Source organism: Eschrichtius robustus, chromosome 2 (assembly GCF_028021215.1).
Source record: "Eschrichtius robustus isolate mEscRob2 chromosome 2, mEscRob2.pri, whole genome shotgun sequence".
Classification (NCBI taxonomy): Eukaryota; Metazoa; Chordata; class Mammalia; order Artiodactyla; family Eschrichtiidae; genus Eschrichtius; species Eschrichtius robustus.
Window position 1 is genome coordinate 12400264 of NC_090825.1, and position 27843 is coordinate 12428106.

The 27843-nt window shown below is 48.7% G+C and overlaps 1 protein-coding gene across 1 annotated transcript in view; it reads right to left on the minus strand.

The window, feature by feature from the left end:
• Positions 1 to 9871: 9871 nt before the first annotated feature.
• The window catches only part of ANKH (ANKH inorganic pyrophosphate transport regulator), a 141153-nt gene continuing 123181 nt past the window's right edge, over positions 9872 to 27843 (minus strand). The window contains exons 9-12 of the mRNA XM_068535162.1: positions 14928 to 15057; positions 13027 to 13150; positions 12282 to 12381; positions 9872 to 11834 (exon numbers count right to left, since the gene is read on the minus strand). Coding sequence (XP_068391263.1) covers positions 11721 to 11834; positions 12282 to 12381; positions 13027 to 13150; positions 14928 to 15057 — 468 coding nt within the window. The 3' untranslated portion in view covers positions 9872 to 11720. The remainder of the gene's footprint in view (positions 11835 to 12281; positions 12382 to 13026; positions 13151 to 14927; positions 15058 to 27843) is intronic.

Here is a 27843-nt window from a genome sequence, read left to right on the forward strand (position 1 = left end):
TCCCCCGACAGTAGGAAGTGTGGAGAAAAACAGGGATCTGGGCTATGGATCCTAGGGAGGCCCTTAGGAATTACAACCAGCAAATGATCAAGAAAATGCCAACTGTCATGTGTGTAAAACGAGAGTATTTATGTGTATATACAGTACATTCCCACTTACCATGTCTCCCTTGTTCGAAACCTGGGCATTCTTTCTGCACATTCTCTAAATTGTCTCCCCTTCCCACTCCTCCGGCCCTTGCCTCTTGTCTGGGCCCACTACCAGTGGCCTGGTAATGACCTTCTGACTTGCTGGGTCAGGAGGGTTCATTCCAGATTTCCGGCCCCCAGCACAGCTCCAGAGGCAACACCGATTTGGCCCTTGGGCGGAAAAGCCCAGGGTGACACTCTCCCAATCAGCTCCCTAGGGCTGAGTGCGGATTTTTCTGCTCCCCTGTCCACGACCCTGCAGCCCAGCCCTGCACCCTTGCAAGACCCTAGCAAGATGGCTGAGAGGTCTGGCGATGGTGGTTTTTCGTTCTCTGTTAGAATTTGGAATATTCATTTAAGCTAAGGACACTGTCTTCCAAATACCTGCCTGGTGCCGTCTCCCGAAATCAAGAACTGGGATGCAGTTTATGGCAGATAAAAACACTGCCACGCTGTGCCATTCCTTAGGAGACCGCACTCCTCAGAGCGTTGGAGAGAATGCTGAGAACATGAAGAGCAGACACGCCATGGAAGTTGTCTTTCACGTCCTTGGAGATCACATCCTAATTGTGCTAGTTGGCGAGGAGCTGTGATAGACTAAGGTTTAAAAAAAAAATCTTTAGGACACTTATATAATTAACATCATTGACTATTTCCAGTGTTCTCAATTGTAAGTGGTGCTGTAATGAGCCTTCTCATTCATCGGTCTTTTTATGCATCCTTAAATTGACCCTGTTTAAGGCTCTTGAAACGAATTTCCAACCTTCCCTTAAAAGAGTTGCAGGAATTTCACCCTCACCAGCAGGTACTGCGGAGCCCGCTTCATTGTCCCCTGGGTGACACTAGGGGTAATTTAATTTTAAACTTTGACCACCTGGCAAGAAAAAAAAAAAAAAATGAAAAGAGAAAGGAAGGCGTTCAGCTTTAAATGGCTTTCGATTCTCATAAGGGTGAACATTTTTCCTAGATATTTACGGGTCAGTGGTACTTCTTCCCTGCGTTGCTTTTTTACGTCCTTTGCCCGTGACATTAACCTCTTTCCCTAGTTGAGTGTAAGCTTGGAACATGTCACCGAATTATCCTCTGAAGAGGTGCCACTGATCGGCATTCCGCTGCAGAGCAGGAGGGCGTTTCCTTAGGCCCTTTGCCAGCGCCGAGCTCTGTCAAACTTTGCTCTTTGCTGAGTTGACAGTTGGACTTTCAATCTGTGTTCCCTTCCTCGAGCGAGGCCGAGCCTGTTTGCCTTTGTAGAAGCCATTCACGGGTCAGTTTCTGGGCGCGCTCTGCTCATTCCCTTTGCCCAGCTGTTCACAGTCTCTAACTAGGCAGTTGTATGTGAGAATGCTTTCGGTCTCCCATCTGTATTTCACAGAGAGACTTAGGGCTGGGAGCTTCCAGAAGGGAAGGCCAGCAGAGGGGCTGTCAGCGATCTGTGTCGAGCCCTTTTGGGGGAACTGGCTCAGGTTATCTTAGTTCATGGAGAGCTTGACCTTAGCGACAAGAAGAGGGGGTTGGAGATGAGAAGGCTGCAAGGAAGAGGGCTGTTACGCAGGTGGCCTAGAATCAGCGTGTGTGCAGGGGAGGCACGTGTGAATGACTTCATTCATTCACCAAAGAATGTCTGCTCTGGGCAGGCACATGCCAAAATGGGATGCAAGACGAGCTGGCCCAGCGCTCCGCTCCCCATCCCTCCCGGCCCCTCTGAGGCCCTCTCACCCCTCCCCGTGCATTTGTAACAGATGAGCTGGACCAGGGATGGAATCGCTGATCACTTAACTGCCTGGTCTGGAGTTGGAGCAGGAGGAAGGAGGGAGGGCGGAGGGTAAGAGGTTTTACTCTTGGTAGTTGCTGTCTTACGCCAGCCTTGCTCCCTGGGCCTGCCCGGGGCTCAGCTCTTGTTCTCTCGTTCTCACACAGGGTGCTTCCAGGGGTCTTTGGAGACCCCGCTGCCCCCAGCTCAGGACCTCTCCTCAGCAGTTCTCACGAGGTGGCTGATGGTCCCTCCCCTGGCCCACCACTTCCTCCTTTGCAGTGCCAAGGGTCCAGTGTTACCTCTAGCTTCTTTCTTCTGAGCCCCATTCACCCCCTTAGGACCTGAGATGACCCCCCAGGTCAGCTGGTTGATCTGTGTCGCCCAGGCCTGGTTCACGGGGAAGACCTCGGCGCCTTCTGCCCCGGTGAACGTGGCACGTGCCGCCACCCCAGCGCCCCCTCTCCTGCAGCTCACTCTTCCGTCAGACCTGACGGGCGAGGAGGACACCCGTCCACCGAGCGCCCCCCACGGTAGGGGCCCACCTCAGGGTCTCTGAGTGTCTCCTGCAGAGCCGAGTCGTCAGGGTTAAAGTGTCAAGGGGCCCCCTCTCCCCACCCCACCAACGCGCGTGCGCACACACCCCTGAGGAGGGGCGGGGCTCCGTGTAGCGCCGCGAGGAAACCATCTCTCCAAATCCGCTTTTTAAAATACCTCTTCTTGGTCCTTTGACGCCCTCATGGTGAGTGAGTGAGGGATGGGAGCGGAAACAGGTTCTGGAAGGGGGGCGGGGGGGTGACGTTAAGCTTGGAGCAGGAGGCTGGGGCGCCATCAGGAGTCCCCGTTTTGTACTGCTGCTTCTCTTTGGTGTCAGCTTCCTCCTTTCTGGCCGAGCCCTTGCTTACTGCATGTAGCCCAGATTCAGCCTGGCGCCCACCCAGGTAAGCGCAGGGCCCTCCTTTCAGCACCCCAGTGCCTAGCGAGACAGGAGGGGCCAGCCTGGAGGGGCAGGGTGAGGTGGGCAGGCTGCTGGGAATGACTGTGCAGGTTGTGCACGGCAGAACTCGAGATGTCATTCACATGGTGGTCCAGGAGGACACATGAGCTTGGAGAAATAAGAACCAGTTTGGAGGCTTTTAGCATCCAGGCCTTAGGTGACCCGGAGCCCCTGAACTAAGCAGTGGGACTAAGACGCTGCAGAGGAAGGGACAGAAGTGAGAGATAGTGAGAGAGAACCGACAGGGTTGGTGACTTGACTGAGGGAGAGGTGGGACACGGTGTGGGCTGGTTTCCGGGTGGGTGCTCATGTGGTTCATCTAGTCAGGAGATGGCATGGGGGGCGGGGCAGGAAGGGTGCTAAGGCCCCTCTGGGACCCTCTGAGGAGATGTAGGGAGGTGACTGGACCGCAGCTCTTTAACAGGTCATGGCTGGAAAAACAGCCCTGGGGATCCCCAGCGTGTATTTGGAATTGGAAACAGGCCCAGGTTAGGTCACCCAGGAGCGTGTAGAACTGGATTCCCAACTAAGGTGGGAGCAGGCCTGGGGCCTGGGGTGTAGGGGGCCGCTTTGAGTCTTTCTTAAAGAGAGTGGAATTAAATAGCATTGAGGAACACGGAGGGTGAGGAAGGCTGCTGAAGTCTGGGCAGTGGCAGCATTTAGGGGAAAGGCAGAAGAACAGAGCTGAAATAGGATGTGGCGTTGCCAGGCACGGGGAAGAAATTGCTTTTTGACCCCATCATGTGTGAACTTGGGAGCCTCTGTCCTAACAGGGCCCCAGGGCTGGGGGAGACCGGAGCCGACCACAGCCAGCTTTCCTCAGCCACTTGCCATTACAGCAAGAGAGCCTGGTACGTGAAGCAGATGAAAGAATTTCAGGTGTGTAGTATAATGTAAAGTTTGATAATAATAATTCTATTTGTTCATTCTGTTTTGGTCTTTGGATTCAAAGGTTCTGAACCTAAGGTACAATTAGTCTTTGTTTTGTTCTATAAAAGCTCTAGTAGTTTTTCTTTGTTGAAAGCAGGCCGGCAGTAATGTTCATAGATTTGTTGGCTGGGGCACTTCCAAACCACTTGGAAGGTTAGCAGACGTGCACCCCCGTCTTCACGCACTGCCATCTACGGCTCTGCAAATCCTGATGTCGCAGTAGATGAGGACTAGAAAAGATCTCGTTCTAGAGCAGAGGAGGCTGAACCAGAGGCACCCCATAACTTGCCTGGCTCACAGCTAATAAGCCACAGAGATAGAATTAGGCCTTGCGCTCCTGATTTCTTTTGTTCCTTTTGCACAAAGACCAGTGTGTTGAACTGTGAAGTTAGCATGGTATGTACTGGCTTGCACTGTCCAGTAAGAAGCCTGGAGCTTGTTGGGGGCCGAAAGTAAGAATATAAGCAATGCCAGTATACCTTTCATCCCAGCATTGCCTTTTAACAGTGTTGGATAGGAAAACTTAGAAGAGGGCATAGTTTTCTCCCTGATATTAACCGGAACACCCGTTAGATTGTATCTGTGAATGTATCCAAACTAGTTATCATAAGGGGAAACATTCTGGAAGTTTGCTACCATTGTATAAGGTGCGGATGTCGTGGTTTGGGATAATTCACAGATAGGTAAAGAGGGGAGAGGCAGGCGTTTCAAAACCAGGAACTGGCTCGTGACGGTTACTTTGACATCCTCCTGATTGGAAGCCCTCAGCCTTCATAAACGAAGACAGGTATGAACACTAAAGGTCTTCTGCAATGTGAGGCAGGGTGGGGGTGAGGTGGGCTGGCGGCCGGGAATGGTTGTGCAGGTTGTGCACTGCAAAACTCCAGGAGGTGCCATTTACATCGCTGTCCAGGGGGACGCACGAGCCTGGAGAAGGAAACTGTTTTGGAGGCTTCTTTAGCATCCGGGCCTTAGGTGACCAGGAGCCCCTGAGCTAAGCCAGTGGGACTTAAGATGCAGAGGGAGGGAGGGATGTGCGAGAAACTAGGAGGGAAACTGATTGGGGTTAGTGGGACCCCCCCCCCCCCGCGGTGGGGGGATCGGGGTGTCGTGGAGTAGGTTTTTGGGAGGATGATAATGTGATTCATCTGGGACATCAGGAGACAGTGTGGGAGGGGTGAAGAGTTGCCCCTTGCGGGAGGACGGCTCCCCATGGGGAAAATTGGCAATGCTTGGGCCAGCACAGCTCCACATCCTGGCATCACAGCCAAGCAGGAAGACATGCCATATCCCAAGTGCCGTGGGTGGAAAGAACGATGACCTCTTAGACTTCAAAAACCTGTAATATTAGAGGCAGTAATAGGGAAGCATGGTAGAGGTAGTGCTGAGATCTTTGATTTAACTCAAAAACGTCATGAAACAGTAAAGAAAATATGCGATCTCAAGCAAGTCAGTAGCATGCTAACATCCTTGTTGATTGCTGGCAGGTAATAAAACACATTCTCTATATAATCTTTCATAGGAGGTTAAAAAAATGAGAGCCATCATTCTCTGAGGTTAAGACGTTAGGGTTTAAAAAGAGAAATGCTTTTCACATAAAGACTGATAAGAGCAAGAGTCCCTTAGATGTGGGCAGGAGGGGTTTTCACCTTCTGTTCCTCTCACTTTCCTAAAGCCGGGCTATCTGGTGTCCCCATTCTAGAAGGGGTGGGGAGAAGCCGGGCCTCAGAGAACTTTCAATATTATTGCAGTTATGGAAAGTAAAAATGCATCTTAGGAGGGAGTAAAATTTGAAGAAATAAGTCATATTTAAGTAAGACAGAGAGTTTGGGGAAATATCCCAGCGGGTAGAGGTTTCAGCTATTTACCAAGGCAAAGGGCGAAATTTTAATATCCATGTACGTTTTACAAAAAAGGGAAATTGTAGTCAGAAATAGGTAACCACGTAATTTGGGGCGTGTAAACAGACTAATGGTTAGAATAAGAAAATCAAGAAACTAAAAGCAATCTCAATCAATATGCTGACCGTTCAAGCTTTACTTAAAGTAAAATTAGAGTATGAAAGCTATTTGACAATGTATGAGCACAAACCTCCTCCCCTCCAAAAAAAAATCCTCAAAAGAAAAGCACATATAAATGCTCTTAACGATGCAGAAAGTTACATCTATTTAATACATACACAGCACTTGTTTAAATGCAACGTATATTTTATACCAACCTCTGCAGTCAGTTTTAATCAAGGCTCCACACATATTTTAATGTGATTGGTTTTGACAGTTTAAATTAAACCCACAGTTTTGATGAAAAACTGAAAAGCCTGTAAGCTGACAGCCACACAGAGAAAAATGACTCCCAGAAGACTTACTTTTGTTAAAACAAAAAATTCTGGATCAGTGCTAATATTCAGATCTGAAACGGAGAACGAGGTAATTTTATTTTTCCATTGCAGGATCCTGTACCATGTTCTAAACCCCAGATCCTGCGTAGACTGTTAGACCAGGAAGGAGCCTTAGCAATAATGGCCTGAGCTTCTCATTGTTCAGGTGACCAACCTGGACAGAATCCCATTTGCGGCTCTGTCAGGACTCCTGAAGCTCTATGACTAGCTCCTTGGTCATTCCAGCTTTAGATATTTGCCCTCTCAATACATCGCTAAGCAAACCAAATAGAGCATGGGCCCAGGGGGCAGTGTATTTGCCCAGAAGCCCTGCGAATGTGGTACCCGTGGGGGCGTGGCCTGCTTCCCAGTGACTGACCGCCCCATGCTTTGGCTGCTGGGTGACTGGTGGTCATGGGAACCCTGTACCGCCTTTGTTCCACCAGAGTAACTTGAACTTCTCCTTCAGTATCTGGTTCATCCAAACTGTGGGTCCCCCATGTCCGCAGCCCCACACTTCAGGGAACCCGGGTCCACCTGGCCGTAGTGTTTCCCACCCCCAGGACACCATTTCTTGTCCCTGGTTCATGGTTGGAGAACATCTGCCTCTAAATCTTATAGTAACAACCAATCTCCATACGTCACTGAATTTCCACAAAGCTGGATGGTGAACGAATGGTACAAGCATTTTTAGCTGGTCTGCCCCGTCTCCCCGCTTCTTGAACCTAAGGAGACCACATATATTGCTGGAGAGAGAAAGGCTTCCTGGCTCTCATGCGCTTCTGTTTGCATGTACGGATTGTAGAAGCCGATGCCAAATCTTGTTAGTGAAGTGCACTTTGGGTTACATCTCCTAACTTAAAAAAAAGTACCATATAGAAACGTGTGCTGAAGCCGTGGGTAGCTGACAGCAGTCTATAAAAGTGCGTGGATCTTACACAGTCTTTCAGAGACCCTGGTTGATTGCCAGTGAAGCAGAGAAAAAAATTCTTCTGGAACCACTTGGACTTGGCAAGGATGACTTAAAAAAAAAAAAAAAAAGATTTGGAGGCACGTCTTTGGTGCTCTTCTTTGCGCAGAGTGCAGTAGCTAATAGTTCTGACCTCCCCTCTGGAGGAGAAAGTGAAATCTTAAGCTCTCACCAGCTCCTCTTCATTGTTTTCCCTTTTGAGGTCAGACAGTAAGCTCTATAATTCGTTACACCTTTTCTGACTCCGGAGTGGGGTTTGGGCTATTCCGATTACGTAATAACATGTCCCTCATTTTGCACATTTGGGTAGTTAATTTTAGACATATAACCTTTAAAAGGGCAGGCAACAGGGTCTTTCCGTGTATCTTCAGATTTTCTCTACATCCCGTTTTATGTGTGGTTAGAGCAGTCGATGAATCACGTGATGTTTTGCTGCTTCAAAGGACAGAAATAGAGACTCCAAGTAACCACATAGAGGAGCATCCTGAATGTTTACCAAGCACGTTGCTTTAAAACATGCTTTTCTAGGTTCAAGTGCTTTTTACGAAAGAGCCGTGTGAGGGCGCTGCCTGAGGGTGCCTGTCTTCTCAGAAGGCGGGCAGGAGCTGCTTTTAGGGAATTGGCTGCACGCGCAACACAGATGTCTCAATACTTACAAATCTCCACGAGCTATAAAGCCCTGCTCATTGCGCTTTTGGTTATATATTTTTAAAAAAGGTTAGGACTCAGAACATAAAAGGCCCCTTTCCTGGACCGTGCATTGCTTTGACTGATGAAGACTTCGTCCTAGGTTTAGAGGTCAGCTCACCTGCAAAGAGGCCAGAAACCCTGACTAATTGGTACACACCAGCTCATGCAGTCCCGGGCACTGGTCTATGTAGAGATTTACAGAAGTAGAAAGATTTTTAAATACAAGAAAATATTTCTCAAGATAATGTCATTTAATTACAACTATATAAATACTTTCTCAGTCTCTCTCCCACTTACGTTTGAAGAAAAAGAAAAAACCCAGTCAGAGAACTACTGAGTCTTTAAATGGATGTGTTTCTGGAAACTAAGGGTACAAAAAAGTGGCTCTCCCCCTGCTCCTTCCTTCCAGAAGAACCCCAAATGAGAATGAGGTAGGAGGGTAGGGAGCTGTTAACTTTTTCACTTCTTGCTCTAGAGGTATCACTGAATAACTTTTCTGATATTTGGGAAATGCAGTGATTATCCCAATCCCAAGAGAGACCAGAAAAGGCTGCATGTGGGGACCACAGAGCTGGCTCCTGGTTGGGAAGTGCCCTGGGGTCTTGATGGAGCGGAGCCCCCCCCGGGCCTCCTTTCTCATGGGCCTCCCGGGCACCTCCCGAGGTTATTTGCTGGGAGGACTCGGGGAGTGAAAAACCAAGCGCTTTTACTACTGTCGTGAAGCCTGGCCCCATCCCATATACCCTAAACTATCACTAAAAGTTTCCATTTCTGAGGGTATGGGCCATCCCTGGACAGTTCCAGAGCCAAACCAGCTGCTGGTGCAAAACACACATGCAAAACAAAGAAGATGGGCTTTTGCACAAGACCAGCCTGAGGCAGGCAACGAGGGGGGCGTGCCTGGCTCTCACACAGTGACGTAAACCAGTGGCCTTTGTGCCCAAATTAGAGTCTCAAGCAAGTGAGGGCTTCCCGCTAACATGCAAACCTCTGGACACGCCCTGAGCCGAGTGGCGGCCGGCAGGTCCCAGCCTGTCCTGACTTCCCTGGAGCAAGCCCGGCCTGCTTCCTCCTGCTCAGATCCTGGTGTCTCACCGATGCCAGTGACACAGGTCCCGCTCAGAGCCCACAGCAGCTGCGTTGAGAATGACCTCGCCTGCGCCCCTCAGAAAGCAGAGAGGCCACGCGACAAGCTGCTCTTGACCTGAGCTGGCCCAGAGAAGGCCCTCGGGATGGAAAGACCACTCTGAGCAGCCCAGACTCACGTCTCGGCATCTAAATACAAGCAGCTTTATGCCCCCGTGGTTTTAGATCCTGTGTGTCTACGAGGCATGGGTCCACACTGAGAAAGTCACGTCTGGTCTTTCCACGGTCCTTGACTTGAGACTCTTCCAGGCACGGCTCCCTAAATACTTCTGTCAGCTGAGCGACTCGCATGAAAAAAGAAACCTGGGTTGGAGGAACATTTCTTTGGGTGACAAAGTCAAAGGGGTGCCCCCCTCACCCTGAAAAGTGGGAAGGAGACCCATCCCTCTTCCTCTCCTGCCTGTGTTGGTTAGAACAGCTGCAGAAGAACCTGCCAGCAGTGGGTTTTGCTCTGGAAGTTAAGGTGTGTGCTTGTCAGCCCAAACTGTGAAGTGACTTCTGCAGCCCAAGCGAATGAAGGAACCTGTGAGGAGAGGGCATATGGCTGGAGGAGAAAGGTTTTGGACACGTGTGCCCTGCACAATCGCAGCCCCGTCACCGTGGCCTGGGTCCGGGCTTGTTTCCTGTGTTTTCTGAAACTCTAACAAAACACCCTGGCCCGTGACTCTTTATCACCGAAGGTGTCTCTGAGGTTGTAATGCTGTGTTCTAATTGCATAATGAAGAGCCTAGCTGGTCTTCCCCGATTCGGAGGGAAAGAATTTGCTTTTTCAATTTACTCTTTAAGCTCCAACCCCACAAGCATGAAATACTAGTCACACATGTTAAAAAATACTGCTGTTTAATTTTCTAGTCATGTACTTTAAAAAAGCCGATACAATTAGATTTTTTCCCCATCTTCTCAGATCTGCCCCTGAGACCACCCCAAAGCGACACATCTTAATTCTCTGCGGAAAAACCGCTCAGAGGAAGCACATGAGGATTTGTCCCCCAGGGGTCACTGGGTGTCCAGACATGTGAACGAACCCTGTGATATTCATGGCTGACTCTGAGCCTTTACATTCTTTTTTCTATGAGGAACAATATGATTACACGGCACTGAAAGCAATAAATGCAAAAGGCTGGACTTCTTCTTTCTTTTTTGCCCTTCTAGCATATATTTCCACTCCCACTACTGTCTACATCAGCTGACCCATTTATACCCCTGTTGCTCATAATGAAAAATAGTTCTCTTGTCATTTACTGACCCTTACATTTATGTACAAATGAGAGACTGTAAAACTGCTGCAAACCAGACACACTGTTCATCGGTACAATACGTTTCAACTGCAGGTATGTTGAGCACACGAGCTATCACCGTATTGTATTAGAGACATTTTATTGAAAATGCGAAAATAGGAAATGTATCCTAGCCTAAAATAAATTACATAACATATACAGTATATATTTATATCTTTAAAATATTTTTGTGTTTAGGTTCTTTCAGTCTAGGAATTTTGACTAAATCAAGAATTTAGTGAACCGTGTCCATAATTTTTTTTAAAGAAAAAACCCGCTTTCCAAAACTTAGAAAAATATACTGCACTAAATGGATTTCAAACGTGTCATTTCAGGGAATATCACATAGTGACTTTTTGCTATTGTTTATAAAACGTCTTGCTTTCTCGTGTGGTGTGAGAGGGGAGTACAGAAGTACACTCGGAATTACCTGCGCCGCACGGTTAGGACTAAGAACGGCAGGACCAGGTCATAAATCTACTTCCAAAGTGATAATGCAGCAACCTGGCATTAGAATGCTAGATTATGACTTAAAGCTTCAGTTCACTTTAAACACTAAAACGTAAAGTTAGAATGCTCCGTCCGTTTCCCTTGCTCTAGTGCCATCTTCAGGAAAGGCGAGTGGAAAAACAAGCCTTCAGGGAAAGTCATGCCCAAGGACGCGGCAACCGGGAGATGCGCTTCGGGACAACTTTAGCAAGGCAGCTCACGTATGTACAGGACAGGGCCTGAAAGTGAGCGCGCATTCAAATCTAGGAAGAGGCGAGGTGAAGTGCTAGCGTTTGCATGTGTCAGTTTGTGCCCCCAAGGCACCTCACACCTTCCCACCGGAGATTACTTCCGGCCGTCCACCGGTCCAGCGCGTTCACACGTCGCATCCACGGTGCGATGCCTCCGAGCCACATCTCTTGACACAGTCACGTTACTGGGAAGCCGACCAAAGAAAGCCTAGTTGTCACCTGTTGGTTCTCGAGAGCGATGCAAGGGGACAGGGTCAGTCTGTGGCCTGCCGGCCGGTGGTGTCTGAAGGGCGATGGACGGCACAGCCGCGGCCCTCTGGTTCCAAGGGGAGACTGTCCGAGGGGGTGGGGAGGCAACGTGGGCTACGAGGCAGCTATGTCTTCGGGGTTCTCACGGAGCGGGGGCATGAAGTCAGTCGTTTGGCTTGTTTCCACAAAGCAACGGCGAGACCATTCTGCAGGTCTTCACATCAGCGTGGGCACACCCAGTATGCCAGAGTGGCTGTGAAACCTTAAGGTCAAGGCCTCCTTCATTACCCAAACGAAAACCAAAGACGAAAGCGGAACAAAACACGACGGGAGAGCGGATGACGCGGAAGTGTCATCTCGGCCGTCCCTGCAGCGCCCGGGGGGGGGGGGGGGGGGGGGCCGCGCCTCAGTCGCGCTCCTCCTGCATCTCCACGACGTCCGTGCCCTCCTCTGCGGGAGGTAGGTCCGTCATCGCCGAGTCCTCCCCCTCGGCGGCCGACTCGTTCTCCATCTTCTTTTTCTAGACCAAAGCCGACCCATCAGCGTGGGGCTGGGGCAGGGACGCAGCGCAGCAGAGCCAAGAGCAGGGGGAGGCCACGGGGTCTCAGGGGAGCCCTCGCCGCGGACTGGGACCTCGTTTATGGCCGGGCCGACCTCGCCGAGGCTGCATCTTAGGCCAGCGTGTTCCTTACAGTGGGGTTACTCGGGAGCGGACTGTGTGCCCGGCTCTTGTGTTAAGCATTCGGGGCGCGGGTGAGGGGTGGGCGGATCCCGTCTCCCACCTCCCTGCCCGCCCATCGGCTGATGGAGACCTGCCTCTGCCCGAGGACGCCACTTCCCTGCAGCCCTTGCCAGCGGGGGCTGTGCTCTCCCCTCCCCCTTCATGGCCGTATGCAGGCCGTGCAGGCTGTGTCTCCTGCACCTGGGGAGTGCCAGGCAGGGGCGCGGTTCTGTCACCACCTCTCACCTGTTTCCGATAGACGTAGCATGCTGCTATGGCGACCATGGTGGATTCTCCCACAAACCCCGCGAGGAGGGAGCCCACGCCCAGGGTGGCTCCGTGTACCCTGGGGATGAGAACGCAAAGGCCATTTGTCTGTTAAAGCCCCGCTGAGGCACAAAGAGAGTCAAAACCCAGCCAAAACCCAGGAAAGGGGTAGACAACAGGGGGACCGGACGATCGCGTTCGAGATCTGCTGGTTAGGGCTGCAGCTAGTAAACGGGCCACCTGCGGGGGGAGGGGCCTGGAACCCCGGGCCCAGGCAGCTCCCACCCCTGCTCCAGGTCTCAGCGCAGCGTCTCCTGGGGGAGGGGCGCGGCCCCCCGCTTGTGAGCCCACAGCCTCCCGCCCGTCCTCTCTGTACCGTGAGGTTTCCCACGCCGTGGGACGGACCATGCCCCTTCCCCAAGGGACTGGGAGCCCCTGAGGACCAGGGCGACACCCTTGCTCCCTTGTGTTTTTCACCTTCCCGTGCCTGCCACGCCGTGATAGATGCTCAGTGCGGTTTGTGTATGGGCCTGACCCCGAAGGTACTTTTCTAGAATGGACCTCGACAGCCTCCCACCTGGTCCTGGGCAGCGAACCAAGGCATCCCTCGGCATTTCTAACTCGAGACGTGCTTGGGGATTTCCCAGGAAAGAGCACATGGAACCTTCCGGGCGGAGCGTGTAAGTGGCAGCAGCCTGCAGCCCCGAGCCCCCCGGCGACGTACCCCAGGTAGGGCAGGACCACGAGGCTGGTGATGAGCACGATGATCCGCAGCACGGAGCTGGGGGCCAGGACGAAGGTCTTCTTCAGGGTCATCAGCCACCCGGTGAGATGGGCCCTCACGGTGACTGAGGGGAGAGCCGAGGACTCGTCAGCAACGCCCCGCTCCTCCCACCCTGCTGCTTCTGACCCCCCGGAGACGCCGCGGCGCATCCAGGGTCCCTGGGCGGTCACCTCGTCTTCCTGCCGGGGCTCCTGGTCCCCGCCTCTGGGCTTGGGGGAGCCCCGTGCCCACCTCGGCTCCCTCGCCTCACAGCCTTAGTGTCCAGAGAGTGGGCTGCGGGCAGCCCCTTTCGCCGCCATGACCGCCACCCCTGGGGCAGGGGGCTGCTGCCGGTCCCTCCACCCCCGCCCCTGCCCCCACCTAGTAGCCTCAAGCTCTGATCACGCCTGTCTAGAAGACTCAGAGGGAAGCGGCAACTTGATGGTGACCCCGGTTGACTCTGGGAGGAGAGGAGCTGGACCAGAAGCTGGGTTTCCCGGCCCGCAGGCAGGGGGAGGGGCGGAGGAGGGAGGTGTGGGTGAAGAAGAGGGACGGGTATCACCTCCCTGTTTCCTCCCCCGCATCCTGACCGCTGGTCCGCAGCTGGCTCCCTCGTTTTCATAAAGGCCTCACAACGTGTTCCCTGTACCCCGTCTCCCCACCCTGACTTGTGAGCTTCCGGAGGGCAGGCAGGGCACCGGCCCCAGCGCCAAGGAGGGGCTCCAAGGACAGCGCGTCAAGTATTGACGGGCTGATTTGGGGCACAGACACCCTGGGCAACGTTTAGGTTTGATCTGAAACTGGGTGGGGTTTGGGGAAGCGGGAGGCTTAGCCCTTCGTCCCGTGTGGGCGGCAGCAGGCATAGGCCTATCGAGGGGGAGGAAGTGCTCACTCCTGGGGGTAAAAGCTCGTGTCCAGGGTACCTCTGGAGGAAGAATCTGCAGTCTTCCTGGTCTGACGCCGTGCTCCGCCCGCCCCAGGTGGAAGCACTGAATTTATGAGACACAGATGCTCACTTGTGTTTGGCCAAGGTAGAGGGTGAGGCCACACGGGGCGGGATGCTAACCTGATTGGCCCAAAGCCAGCAGGTGGCAAAGACAGGTGGGGCTGGCTGTCTGCACGCCCGCCCGTGGCCTGACAGGCGAGGAAAGACGAAAGGCGAGTCCCACCCCAGTCCTAGCTCTGGGACCTCCAGCCCCCGCTCAAGTTCAGACTGGGGAGTCAACGACATGTGCCTTGATCTCCAGCAAGTGCAGCCTCTTCCAGGTGGCGCCAAAGCTTGGGTCCCCCGGTGACCCCCACCCCATCCCCAAGGACCAGAAGGCCCCCCAACAGTCTCCAGGAACGCTTGGCACCTCAGAGCAGGGGCAGCTTGTGGCCTGACTTGGGAACAAGCACAGGGTGGCAGGTGTGCCATCAGCCCCGGCTTCGACTAGCTCCACGGCCCATTTCTGCCCTCAGCTTTGACTCTGGATTCTTCTTTTCTCCAGCAGTGCTTGTAGAGTCTCAGTACAGGCATAGATTTGTGTCACCATCACCACAGTGAAGACGCAGAACTGTTCTACTGCCCCCGGAACGTCTCATGCTATCCCTCTGGGCTCTTTTTACTGAGTTTGCAACCAGTAAACAAATGATTTAAGAAACAAATTTAAGAAACAAATGATGCCTGTTTGACTTGTTTCTCAAAACTTTCAACTGACTGGATAATGTCTTTGCACCTTTTTAATCCACTGTGAAATTTAAAAACTTAAAAAAAATTTTTTTTGGGGGGGGGAGGGGACAGGACTGCAAACGTTTGCCAACAAAGAAGACTGAATCAGGCACGAGGGTAAATAGGAATTTTTCTTTCATTCTCTGTTTACCTGGAACCGGGAAGAAGGAGAAGATTCGCAAGGGAACAACGCAGAGTTCTGCGAAGGCAAAGTCCACGCCAATGATGTCTATCAAAATTTTCTCGGAAACATTGGGGGTCCAGAACATCACAAAACAGAGCTGCGGGGAAAAAAGGCAGGAAGCAAGGTTGTTAGAAAAAAGGTGTACATAAGTGACATGAGAAGGCAGGTATCACGTGATCCCCGAGGAGCTAGGAAAGAGGGTGAACCTGCCCGATTGGGGGACTGGCACACGGGTCCACGAGCTGCCTCCGCCTTGCTCTGTTCTCACCTGACAACACAGGCCCTGGCCCATTCGCCACACCTGCCCCAAAGGGAGCCTGGCAGCGGGGCCCACGTGACAGGCAGGCATCTGAGCAGGTAGCCGGGCCAGTGTGGAAGGCTTACCTAGGCTGCTGGACAGCTCAGTTAGTTCAGGGTGAGCACGTTTATTAATGTAATTTTTACATTAATTTTAACCAAATCATAAAAAGTGACCTGAAAGCATTTGGATGCAGGCAGAACTGCATTGAACCAGCCCTGGGAGTAGGAGAAAAGGCGAGGGCAGGTTGGGAGAACAGCTATTGCGGGGACCAGTTCTCAGAGGCCTGACGTTTTAAGCTTTGTGTGTGTATAACCGATTGAAAAACTGAATTTGAACATGTAACGCTATAACTTTGGAAGAGAATGTTAGAAAAATGCCAGTTGCATAAAATACTTCTCTCGCTTTCTTAAGATGCAAGTGATTATTCTCTAAAATGAAAGTGAATGCATTATAAAATGAATTGCATTCGTGTGAAAACAGAACACTTAAGTTTTCAACTATAACAACCTTTAGGCTTTGGGCAAATTAAGTTTCATGGAATTAGGCGGGTCCTATTTACTATGTCATGTTGAAATATGTTAAAAAAGATACCTTGGAGGGTCTGTTATAAATACGTTTCACTTTTATAAATGCAGTGGAACTTTTATCCTATCTTGTATTTTTCAGCATCTGGGAAGAATATCCCATTTGATTTTCAAAGATGACAGATGTACTATCATTTAGCCCTACTGCCTGATGCAAGTACTTACACTCCATCTTTGACATGAAGGGAAAAATACCTCCTAAGATCTAGCAACTCGGAGCTCGGAGGCCCTATTACCTAGTGTCCTGGACAAGTAGCCCTGCCATCTTTTCTCACTGCAAAGCTGCCAGCCTGAAATGGTGACCTGTCACTCACGCGTACGGCCCAGGAACGGTGGCGATTTCATGATACGTTCACAACGACACTGAGCACAGCACTGGGACACGGTTCACTTTCTTGACGAGTAGATTGATCATCCCTCCCTTCAAACATTTTCCACAGCAGTAAAGCGGTAAAGAATTAAGATAAGTGAGCATTGCCCCAACTCTGGACTTGATTGTGCGTCAGGATTGATGGAGGATGAGCTATCCTGGGTTTCCTCTCTGGCTGGAGGGAGCTCTCTAGGCTGCGTTCTGCTAACAAAAAAAAAAAACTTAAGCTTCCAGGAAAACCATCGGCAGGCTTTACTTATTTTGTAGCCAGTGATTATCTGAATGTGAGATAATGCCTCCTGTTGCAATCTCTCTGTGCCTTGCAAAATCACTGTGAAGTGCCTTTTAAATGACAACAAACCAAGGAAAAAGGAGCGTGTAATTGCATGTCAGAGAGGAAGGTGCAAGCAGGCACCTGTGGCAAAGGTCAGTCCTCCCTCTGGCTTCTCTGCACAGATAATGGTCACCTGGAGGCTTTCCACTGCCCTGGAGGAGAAGGTCAGTAACCTTTGGAGGAGTCCAACCTGAGGACGCAAGATAGCAAGTGCATCCAAATTACCGGAGACACTGACATAAATATCGAGTAACCAGGGCGGGTGACTGCAGTTCTGGTCCCTTGAAAGCAAAACAGTAAGGCTTGGTGGATCTCTAATAGAGCTTCCCAGGAGGGAGGCTTGACATGTCATTTCTAAAAGCCTACAGTATGACTTAACTTGACACCACTAAGCCCCTCTGTTCTCCATCTGGTATCTGTCTGTGCCAAAGACACCCTACAGGCCCCTATCAAGGCCACGTGCCGCCGAGGTGCTTCTTCAGAGTTTTCAGCCCCACGCACCTACAGCCTAGACTGGGTCTTTCTAGATCGGTGTAACTGAATGCTCTCGGTCTAGTCTGGGGCTTCAGCAATCACAGGTTTAAAGGGAAGCAATGCCACATGGATCGACACTTCCTTTCTTTTTCTCCCTGAATTTGACCCTTTGCCTTTGCTATACTTCCAGTATGAAAATGCTCCTTACCTTCCAGCAAGTTCTTTAAAAAAAAGTGACTTATTTCCAGCATTGCCCAGAAAGAAATACATGCAACTCAGAAGTAGGTTTGGTGTTGGTTAAAAGCTGCAACCCCTATATGCAGATCAAATTTTTCCAAGAAACAAATTGACCCCTAGCATCATAATCAGATGAGATTTAACCAGTCTGTTTCAGAAAACAAGAAGCTCTAGAAGCTAATCTAACAAAGAATATTTCAGGAAAAGTGTCTTTCTGATGAGTTCACCCAGAGTAGTCTTGACCTAGAACATGCCCTCCTAGTTGACCAGGACATGCCGTGTTCCTCAAATATTTGCAGAGCCTAATGACGTTGACTTTTCCAAACCAGAACGCAAACCTAATAAACTACTGACAGTGAACATGATTTGTTCCTGGGAGTAGCTGCAGGGTTGGGTTTTCTGCTGCTGAGCTTGCTGTCAACATTATCTCATTAGGAAGCAGCCAGCAAAGCACAACAACCCACTCCATGCCCGCGTCTTGGTTCTTCTATTTATTCTCCAATAAAAGGAACCAGGGGTCCTTGGAGAAATGGCTCACTCTAGGACTAGGGTGGGAAATATACAAGACGATCAGCTTGGAACAGTACATCGAAGGACACAGGAGTCCAGAAGAGAGAGCTCCCACTGGCAAAGCTGGAGGAATCTGAGCAAGAAAAAATGATGTAGTATTGAATTATGAGCCACAGCACAGAGTAAATACCCATGAGTCTATACTGATATATATAAACAAATAGGGACAAATCTCCAGCACAGAATTACAAGTAATTTCTGTAGAATCCTCCCCCCTTAGGGAGGTGGAGGCATATCTCCCCACTCCTGGAGTGTGGGCTGATCATAGTAACTTCCTTCCAAAGAAGGACAAGAAGGAAAGGGGGAAAAAAACCTTCACGGTGGAGAAACCTGGCAAACATAATGGGCCAGGTGATCAAGGTAACATCATCAGTGGTGTCATGTTGATAGCAGGTTCTCTTGAGGAGATGTGATGAGAATGGCCCTTTAACTATGTGGTTTTCCTCCCGAAAGCCCATATGCCCAGTCTAACCATGAGAAAAACCCCAGACAGACCCAAATTGAGCGACATTCTACATAGTGCCTCATCTGTATTCCTTGAAACTGACAAGGCCACAAAGACAAGCAAAGTCTGAGAAACTCTCACAAACCAGAGGAGGCTAAGGAGACAAGATGACTAACTGTAACGTGGTAGCATGGATGGGATCCTAGAACAGAGAAAGGACAGGGGGAAAACGCTCATGAAATCTGAATGAACTGTGGAGTTTAGTTCACAATAACGTACTGGGGTTGGTTCCTTATTTGTGACAAATGTACCACAGCAGAGTAAGATGGAGTGTGAGGTGAAGGGTCCGTGCTATCTTCACAACGCTTCTGTAAATCTAAAATAATTCTAAAACAAAAAGGTTAAAAAAAGAAAAAAGAAGGCCCATGACCCACTCCTCTTTTATCTGACAGACTGTGACTCTTCTTCTGAGGTCCAGGCACTGACCATGAAATTTTTACTTTGAATTTTGAGATACTTATTTGTTGTTTTTCTTTCTTTTTCTTTCTTTCTTTTTTTTTAAAAATCAATGACTTGTTTGCTTGCATCACTTTAACGCATTTCTTGGGAAGATTCGGCATCTATGTCTATGACAACAATGACGGGGATATTAAAATAGCAAACACTATATAGCACTTCTTATGGGCCGGGGACCGGAAGAAATGCTTTGTACATACTAAATCATTTCATCTTCACTTTCCTATGAGAGCTGTACTATTACTACCCACTTTACAGACGAAGAGACCAGGCACGTAAAGTTTTCTTCACTTGCTCAAGATCACACAGCTAGCAAGTGGCCCAAACAGGACCCCTGCCTCTCTGGTTAAGCCCCCAAACATGTGATTAGCATGTCAGTGTTGTGGGCATGATTCCAGAGTAATTTTCAGGACAGGATCACTGCCACCTACCATCACAGACAAATTTACAAATGTACATGATGACGGATACACATTGATTCATTCACAACATTTACCTGCCCCAGTGCAGCTGGAGAATACCCGAGCTCCCCTGTGTATCTCTGTGGGGATAGAGGTCTGGGGCTTATGCCTGCAGCAGATCACAGTTTCCAGGTTGGGAGAGACAAGAGTGGTTTCTACAATCTCAGATTCTCATGCATCCCTCTAGGGGTCTCCCCATTTTAACCCCTACCCTAGACACTGATGAAAACAGAACCTACTTCAACTATTTACATTGTTTTTTAAAGTTTAAGTAGATGAGAGTATCATGTTATTTAATACATTTATTAATAACATTTCTCCATCTATTCTTATTTACCCAGTGTATTATTTACCTATCTATTCTAGATGAATTTTTGTTTGTTCTTCTTTCCCTAGTTCCTTTAGGTGTAAGGTTAGATTGTTTGAGATTCTTCTTGTTTCTCGAGGTAGGATTGTATTGCTATAAACTTCCCTTAGAACTGCTTTTGCTGCATCCCATAGGTTTTGGATCGTTGTGTTTTCGTTGTCATTTGTCTTTAGGTATTTTTTGATTGCCTCTTTGATTTCTTCAGTGATCTCTTGGTTATTTAGTAACGTATTGTTTAGCATCCATGTGTTTGTGTTTTTTATGGTTTTTTTTTCCCTGTAATTTATTTCTAATCTCATAGTGTTGTGGTCAGAAAAGATGCTTGATATGATTTCAACTTTCTTAAATTTACCCAGGCTTGATTTGTGACCCAAGATGTGATCTATCCTGGAGAATGTTCCGTGTGGACTTGAGAAGAAAGTGTAATCTCCTGTTTTCAGATGGAATGTCCTATAAATATCAATTAAATCTATCTGGTCTATTGTGTCATTTAAAGCTTGTGTTTCCTTATCAGTTTTCTGTCTGGATGATCTGTCCATTGGTGTGAGGGGTTAAAGTTCCCCACTATTATTGTGTTACTGCCCATTTCCTCTTTTATAGCTGTTAGCATTTGCCTTATGTACTGAGGTGCTCCTATGTTGGGTGCATATATATTTATAATTGTTATATCTTCTTCTTGAATTGATCCCTTGATCATTATGTAGTGTCCTTCCTTGTCTCTTGTAACATTCTTTATTTTAAAGTCTATTTTATCTGATACGAGTAATGCTACTCCAGCTTTCTTTTGATTTCCATTTGCATGGAATATCTTTTTCCATCCCCTCACTTTCAGTCTGTATGTGTCCGTAGGTTTGTAGTGGGTCTCTTGTAGACAGCATATATATGGGTCTTATTTTTGTACCCATTCAGCAAGCCTGTGTCTTTTGGTTGGAGCATTTAATTCATTCACGTTTAAGGTAATTATCCATATGTATGTTCCTATCACCATTTTCTTAATTGTTTTGGGTTTGTTTTTGTAGGTCCGTTTCTTCTCTTGTGTTTCCCACTTAGAGAAGTTCCTTTAGCATTTGTTGTAGAGCTGGTTTGGTGGTGCTGAATTCTCTTAGCTTTTGCCTGTCTGTAAAGCTTTTGATTTCTCCATCAAATCTGAATGAGACACTTGCCAGGTAGAGTAATCTTGGTTGTAGGTTCTTCCCTTTCATCACTTTAAAAATATCGTGCCTCTCCCTTCTGGCTTGTAGAGTTTCTGCTGAGAAATCAGCTGTTAACCTTATCGGTGTTCCCTTGTATGTTATTTGTCGTTTTTCCCTTGTTGTTTTTAATAATTTTTCTTTGTCTTTAACTTTTGTCAATCTGATTACTATGTGTCTCGGCATGTTTCTCCTTGGGTTTATCCTGCCTGGGACTCTCTGAGCTTCCTGGACTTGGGTAGCTATTTCCTTTCCCATGTTAGGGAAGTTTTCGACTATAATCTCTTCAAATATTTTCTCTGGTCCTTTCTCTCTCTCTTCTTCTGGGACCCCTACAATGCGAATGTTGGTGCATTTCATGTTGCCCCAGAGGTCTCTTAGGCTGTCTTCGTTTCTTTTCATTCTTTTTTCTTTAGTCTGTTCCGCAGCAGTGAATTCCACCATTCCGTCTTCCAGGTCACTTATCCGTTCTTCTGCCTCAGTTATTCTGCTATTGATTCCTTCTAGTGTAGATTTCATCTCAGTTACTGTAGTGTTCATCTCTGTTTGTTTGTTCTTTAATACTTCTAGGTCTTTGTTAAACATTTCTTGCATCTTCTCGATCTTTGCCTCCATTCTTTTTCCGAGGTCCTGGATCGACTTCACTATCAATATTCTGAATTCTTTTTTCTGGAAGGTTGCCTATCTCCACTTCATTTATTTGTTTTTCTGAGGTTTCATCTTGCTCCTTCATCTGGTACACAGTCCTCTGCCTTTTCATTTTGTCTTTCTGTGAATGTGGTTTTCGTTCCACAGTCTGCAGGATTGTAGTTCTTCTTGCTTCTGCCGTCTCGAGATACCTATTTGTATTTCAAGATACATTCATCTCGAGTAGAGTGTAGACCACTCCAGACAAACCTTCTGTCTCCATGATCATTGGCTTCTTTTTTTAAAAAAAAAAAAATCATGTTAGCCTCTGTAGAAATTAACCAAAGGGATGCAGCCCTTTTATTCACAAGCTTAACGTGAAGTTTCTGGTCAGCATATGTGTCACGGTCACATTTCTAATGAGGGTTTCGTTGGGCAAATCAATGAGTAATCTAACACCTCCCTTAGAAGCAATCTGTTAGCAGGCTTCGGCTGTATGTAGTTGTTCTATATTGGGGGCAGTATTTAACCTTTCACTTCTAAATCCATGCAATAGTGAGCTAAGTTCTGACACAGTTTTACCATGTATTGAGATTCCCAAATAGGATCAGAGTGTACAGCAAGGATGAAGGAAGCCCCAAAACTTACAGAAATAACACTTCTGGGCCTAAGATGTTACAGTCTGAATCAATGTGAGTAGAACCACACCACACGCATCTTTCCCAAGACCTTCCTCATCCACAGAGGCAGCTGACTTGCCCTGGGACTGAGTCTCTTTCCCAAGAACTTGGGATTGGAATTTGAAGAAGCTAATTGTCTCTGTCAGCATTTGAACTCAGAGAACTTAGAAACCCAGCCACAGTGGGACAGCCGTTCCCGTGCGTCCTGAGAGGATTCCATTCCACGAAGGAACAGTGCCAAGAACTCTGGCTTTGACTTAATTTCCAGAAGCTGTTGACCACGCTTTTGAGGAACTCACAAGGCTGTTTCCATTACCCTGAATAATCAGGATTAGCATCAAGTCAGACATTCTGAACCCCTGCATTTAGAAGAAGTGAAATACATGCAGCTCTTTTGAATTAAAATAGCCAGCCCTGGGCATCAGTCTTATTTGGAGGTTTTACTTAGAAAGAAGGGATCAACTTATGTTTAATTAGGGTTAAGTCTCCACTGGGTAAACCGGTGGTACCCCTCAACAGTGCTGCCCACAAAGCGGTGGTTACAGGCTTGGCTCTGGACGGTGTGCTTGATGAGTAAGTTGACTTACGTTCTGGTGCCAGCTCCTTAGTGCACCTCAGATGACCAGACCGCCAGCACATCTGGGGGCCCAGGCTGAGGAGCCCAGGATCTGCACAAAATGCTCCCACCATTGCCGGGCACGGCGAATGTGATCAATCTCAGCTATCATCATTGTAAAAGGTTTCCTGGAACCGCAATAAAATACCAACGGTGGGGTCATCTGCAGGTGTTGAGATTAGGACTGAGTTTATTTCCTCTTTGTACTTTTCCCTGTTTTACCACAAAGAGCGGGTCTTCTTTCTTCTGGTTCAGAAAACATTTTAGAATAAAAAGGACCCCATGTGTCTGTCTTCACGGATAAAGTCAACCTTCGTACGTGCCGATGACAGGGGTGAAGCAGTCTTGCTTCAGAACGAGGGGCGGCTTTCGGGGGTGTCCGCCGGCTCGGTTTTCAAACTGCATCTAATGTCACTCCAGGCAGAAGGCACCCTGATTCGATGTACTTGAGGGTTGAGGTCGGAGGCAAAAGAAGGCGGACTCGATCGGATACACACACGCCTACCTCGCTTGAGTCTTCAGAGACCCGGGAATGCCATTTGGCCTTTGGTTCTTAGCGTCACGATACTGCGCTGTCTGCACATGTGTGGTGCGAGTGGAGGAGGGTAGGGGTGGGGCAGGGGCATTTCCCGAAGGGTTTTGCAGGTCACGGTTGTGACTCTGGGAGCCTCGGGACTTTTTGGACTGGAGGAGTGACGCGATCGGACTGCTGTTTTGACAGCTCTCCCAGGGCCGTGTGAGAACAGACTGTGGAGGAGAGGCTGCTGTAACAATCCAGGTGAGAGATGGCCTCGGACCAGGAGGTGAGAAACGGTCAAAGCTGGAGGCGCCTGCAGTTAGGGCTCCTGGGGTGTGCTGAGGGGTCCCCGTGCAGTGTGAGAGGGTGTGATGTGACGTGACTGAGCAAGCTTCGCTCTCCTTCAGGCTGGAGGCCCGGCTGCCCACGGGGGGCCCTCCCGGCCCGCGCTCTCCACAGTTACTCTCTTTGCTGGCGGCTGCCTGAACTAGATGGGGCTGTTTTCTAAGAGCTTTCCTCGTGCCATCGGTGAGCTCACGAGAAGTCCCCACATCCCCAGCGGAAGGACAGCATTTCAGCAGGACTGACCCTTCAGAACCAGGGAAAGGCTGACGAACCCAATTTCTGGGGGGCAGCATTAAAGGGGGTGACGGGAGCAAGCCTGTGGCCATCTCCAGAGGGAACGGGCTGCTGCCCCTCGGAGCTGCCGATCGGGGACCGCCGACCCATCCTCTGAAGGGCTGAACAGCCACGTGGGCATGAAAGCGAAGGGGCGGCACGGGTGGAGGCGATGGAGACAAGCACTTCCGGGCGGGACAGAGTCATGGGTAGGACAGTGAGAATTACAGTAGTATACAGTGAAGAGATACATAAAAAGGGTGACTTCTGATGTAAGGTCAGGCCCGCAAAAGTTTCAGGAGGCTGAAACAGATGGAGTAAACCACCTCTATTACTGAGAGAAACAGAGCTTGGTTTTCGGTTAAGCTAGGGAGCGTGGCAAAGCCTGGTACCGAGTATTTAGGTACCGCCTAATATTCTCAGCATGGCTTGTTGACAGTTACAATTATTATAAACATCTACCTGGAATATTTTCATAGGGGAGTTGACGTAACCATGAACGGGTACAGCACATCTTTGATAAAATATTATATTAACATTTTCAGATGTAATTTTTAAAATCAGCTTAAGAATATGAAAACTAAGTCATCCCTGTTATCATTTAGATTCAGTGAAACTGCCATATACACACTTCAGAGCAGTTGGTGCATTTTTCCCATGTAAGATGACTGAATTCTTGGTAAGAAACAAAGGGTTGACTGAAAGAAACAACACACTTCAAACAGCAGGGGGCGCCATGCACCAAGGCCGCAGGTGGCGCTCCAGTTGTGGACTCCCGCCCATCCCACCTATATCTGCAGAATGGTAATTCTTTCCTTACCCGATCTGAAGACTATTTAGAAAGTTCCAACCTTAGCTTATGTTTAGCCTTTACTTTTTTTGACTGCTAGTAGTCAAATTGGAACTTGCTAGAGGCTGCGTGTGTTGGGGGTGGTATGGAGAGTGATTATTTAATGGGTAGAGAGTTTCCGTTTGGCAAGTTGAAGAGTTCTGGGGATGGATGGTGAGGACGGGAGCACGACAATACAATGTGCTGAACTGCACACTTACACACGGATCAGGTGCTAAGTTATATGTGAGGGGTATTTTACCACAATTTTAAAAAATAAAAAAAAAATTGGAACCTGCTTATAACAACACAGTATGCACGTGCATTTGCTAATTGCTTTAAGAACTGCACGTGTGCACTGTTGGTGGGAATGTAAATTGGTGCAGCCACTGTGGAGAACAGTATGGAGGTTCCTCAAAAAACTAAAAATAGAGTTGCCATATGATCCAGCAATCCCATTCCTGGGCATATACCCAGACAAAACTATAATTTGAAAAGATACCTGCACCCCAATGTTCATAACAGCAGTATTTGCAATAGCCAAGACATGGAAACAACCTAAATGTCCGTCGACAGATGAATGGATAAAGAAGATGTGGCACATACAGACAGTGGAATATTACTCAGCCATAAAAAAAGAAAGAAGTAATGCCATTTGCAGTAACATGGATGGACCTAGAGATGATCAGACTAAGTGAAGTAAGTCAGAAAGAGAAATACAAATACCATATGCTATCACTTATATGTGGAATCTAAAGTATGACACAAATGAACTTATCTACGAAACAGAATCAGACTCACAGACGTAGAGAACAGGCTTGTGGTTGCCAAGGCAGGGTGGGGGGGAGGAGGGATGGACTGGGAGTTTGGGATTAGCAGATGCAAGTGATTAACATCATTTATAGAATGGATAAGCAACAAGGTCCTACCGTGTAGCACAGGGAACTATATTCAATATCCTGTGATAAACCATAATGGAAAAGAATATAAAAGAGAATGTATATATAGGTATAACTGAATCACTCTGCTATAGAGTAGAAATTAACACAACATTATAAATCAACTATACTTCAATAAAATAACTTAAAAAAAGGAATGCACCTGTGGATTTGTACTGTCATTCTATTACGAGGTAGAGATTTGGGGACCAGTCTCAATTGTTTCAATATCCCCTGAACAAACCAATCGAACCATCAAATCTACAACATGTGATGACTTAAAAAGCAAATGCTGGATGACTGAAGCTTTGGGGAGAAGTGTGAAGGGGGGCAGAGGCTCAGTGGGAAGGAACTAACTCTTATCACTTACTTACTATATGCCAAGAGCTTTCCATAGGTTATGTCATTTAACCCTATCCCAGTCCCAGCATCGTGGCTTTGTTTTTGGCTCCTCTATTGAGGACAGCAGGCCCAGAGGGGCTGTATGACTTTCCCCAGGTCACCCCATTTGTAAAGGGTAGGGCCAGGATTTCAAGCCCGGCCTTGGGGACTCAGAAGCCTTGCTTCCCCCATGTCTCTGGGATGTCTAAAGGCGCCCAACTGGCCCAGTGGTACACGGTACACAGACACTGTGAGCGGCGCCAAATGAGAAAGTCTTAAATTCAGCATCTTTGGTCCTTTTCGTCCTTCCCCCATGCACAAGAGGTCCTTTTCTTCTCCCGGATAATGTGAACAATGAGAAGGCAGTCTCGGGGCACGGGGGTAGGGCAGCCCAGCAGAAACAAAGCCTCAAACAGGCCGTCCTTGTTGGAGACACAGGGCCAGCGTGGTACCGCGATCAGAAAAAGTCCGGTAGTGTCCACCACCCTGACGGCTGAGGGACAGCTCGTGGGTCAGTTTAGCCACAGGAAGTGAGGCTGGGTCACCCTCATGAACTGAACTTTTTAACTCTGAGCACAGGCTGAGGTCCTATGGGATGGTGGGTTTTGCTATTTCTCAGCTCAGATTCTGCTGCTTTCCAGCACACAGCTGAAGGACTCAGGGCTGAATGCTGTACTGAGATGCAGCTCAGACTGGTGGGACGCAACTAAGAAAAATGGATTCTTGATGTGCTTGTTGGGTGCTGACATATGTTGCACGCTGACATATGCTATCCCATGAAGCAGCAACAGAGGAGAATTAGTGTGCCGACCAGAGCACTCGAGATTGTCCATTATATACGGAAATGGAAGTAGGGGAGCTCATCCTGAACCGCAAGATGCAAAACTGATCCTGAAATGATGAAAAAGTCCTCTAAACTGGGGGGAAACTGAGGCTGTGACAGGCAGGACTGGACGAGACTCCAGGCCTGTGACCTGCACGCAGGGCGTTTTCTGGTGTTTTCTACCGGCAGTGCCTTAGCCAAGCTGCCCAGACCTCGCGGGGAGCAGGTGGCCAGAGCTGACCTGGCAGGATTAGGGCGCTATAAATACTGCCACTGTCAGTGACCTCGCTGCCTTTCAGAGGTGGTGGCCACTCTGCGGGGAGGGGCAGAGTGGAGTTCCTCTGTTTGTATCTGTGGGATTTGTGCCTCCCGAGGACATACCTAGTGTGAACAGCAGAAGAAGTATTTTAAGATTAGCTGAACCTCCCCGAAAGGGATTATTTCAGTGTGTCACAGAGAAAGAAGCTGACGGTACAGAGTTTTTCGACTGCTTCTTTCTCTGACGGAAAGCCTTTTTGCTTTCTTTCCCTCTGGGAGGGTCCCTGTGAGGCCCTGAAGTTCTGAAGCTTTAGGACTAAAATGTTTTAAATATGAAACATCATTACCTTAAATTTTACAGTGGCCTCCACCCCTTGGATGGCACGTATTTTCGCGCTGGCTTTGGCAAGATGGAACAGGCACCCGGGGGTGTTGCAATTCCGTGCCTGGTTTCTGGAGAGCACACACTCACCCCCTCCCTCTCCAGCAACCTGCAAGCTAGCCCCCCAGACGAGTATTAGCTCAGGACGCTGGGGACCAAGACGAAGAACAGCCTCATTGGACGGAACTGTGACCATCAAGGAGGAGATGGCCACTCACGTGGGAGAGAGTGACCATGCTCTTGTTAAGTTCACAATGACCAGGGAAATTTAAAAGAATGAAATACAGAAAAGAGATTTCAAAATTTGTGGGAAAGAGGCAAGTAAGATCTGATAACACCAGAGATTCTGAAAGGAGCTGGAAACC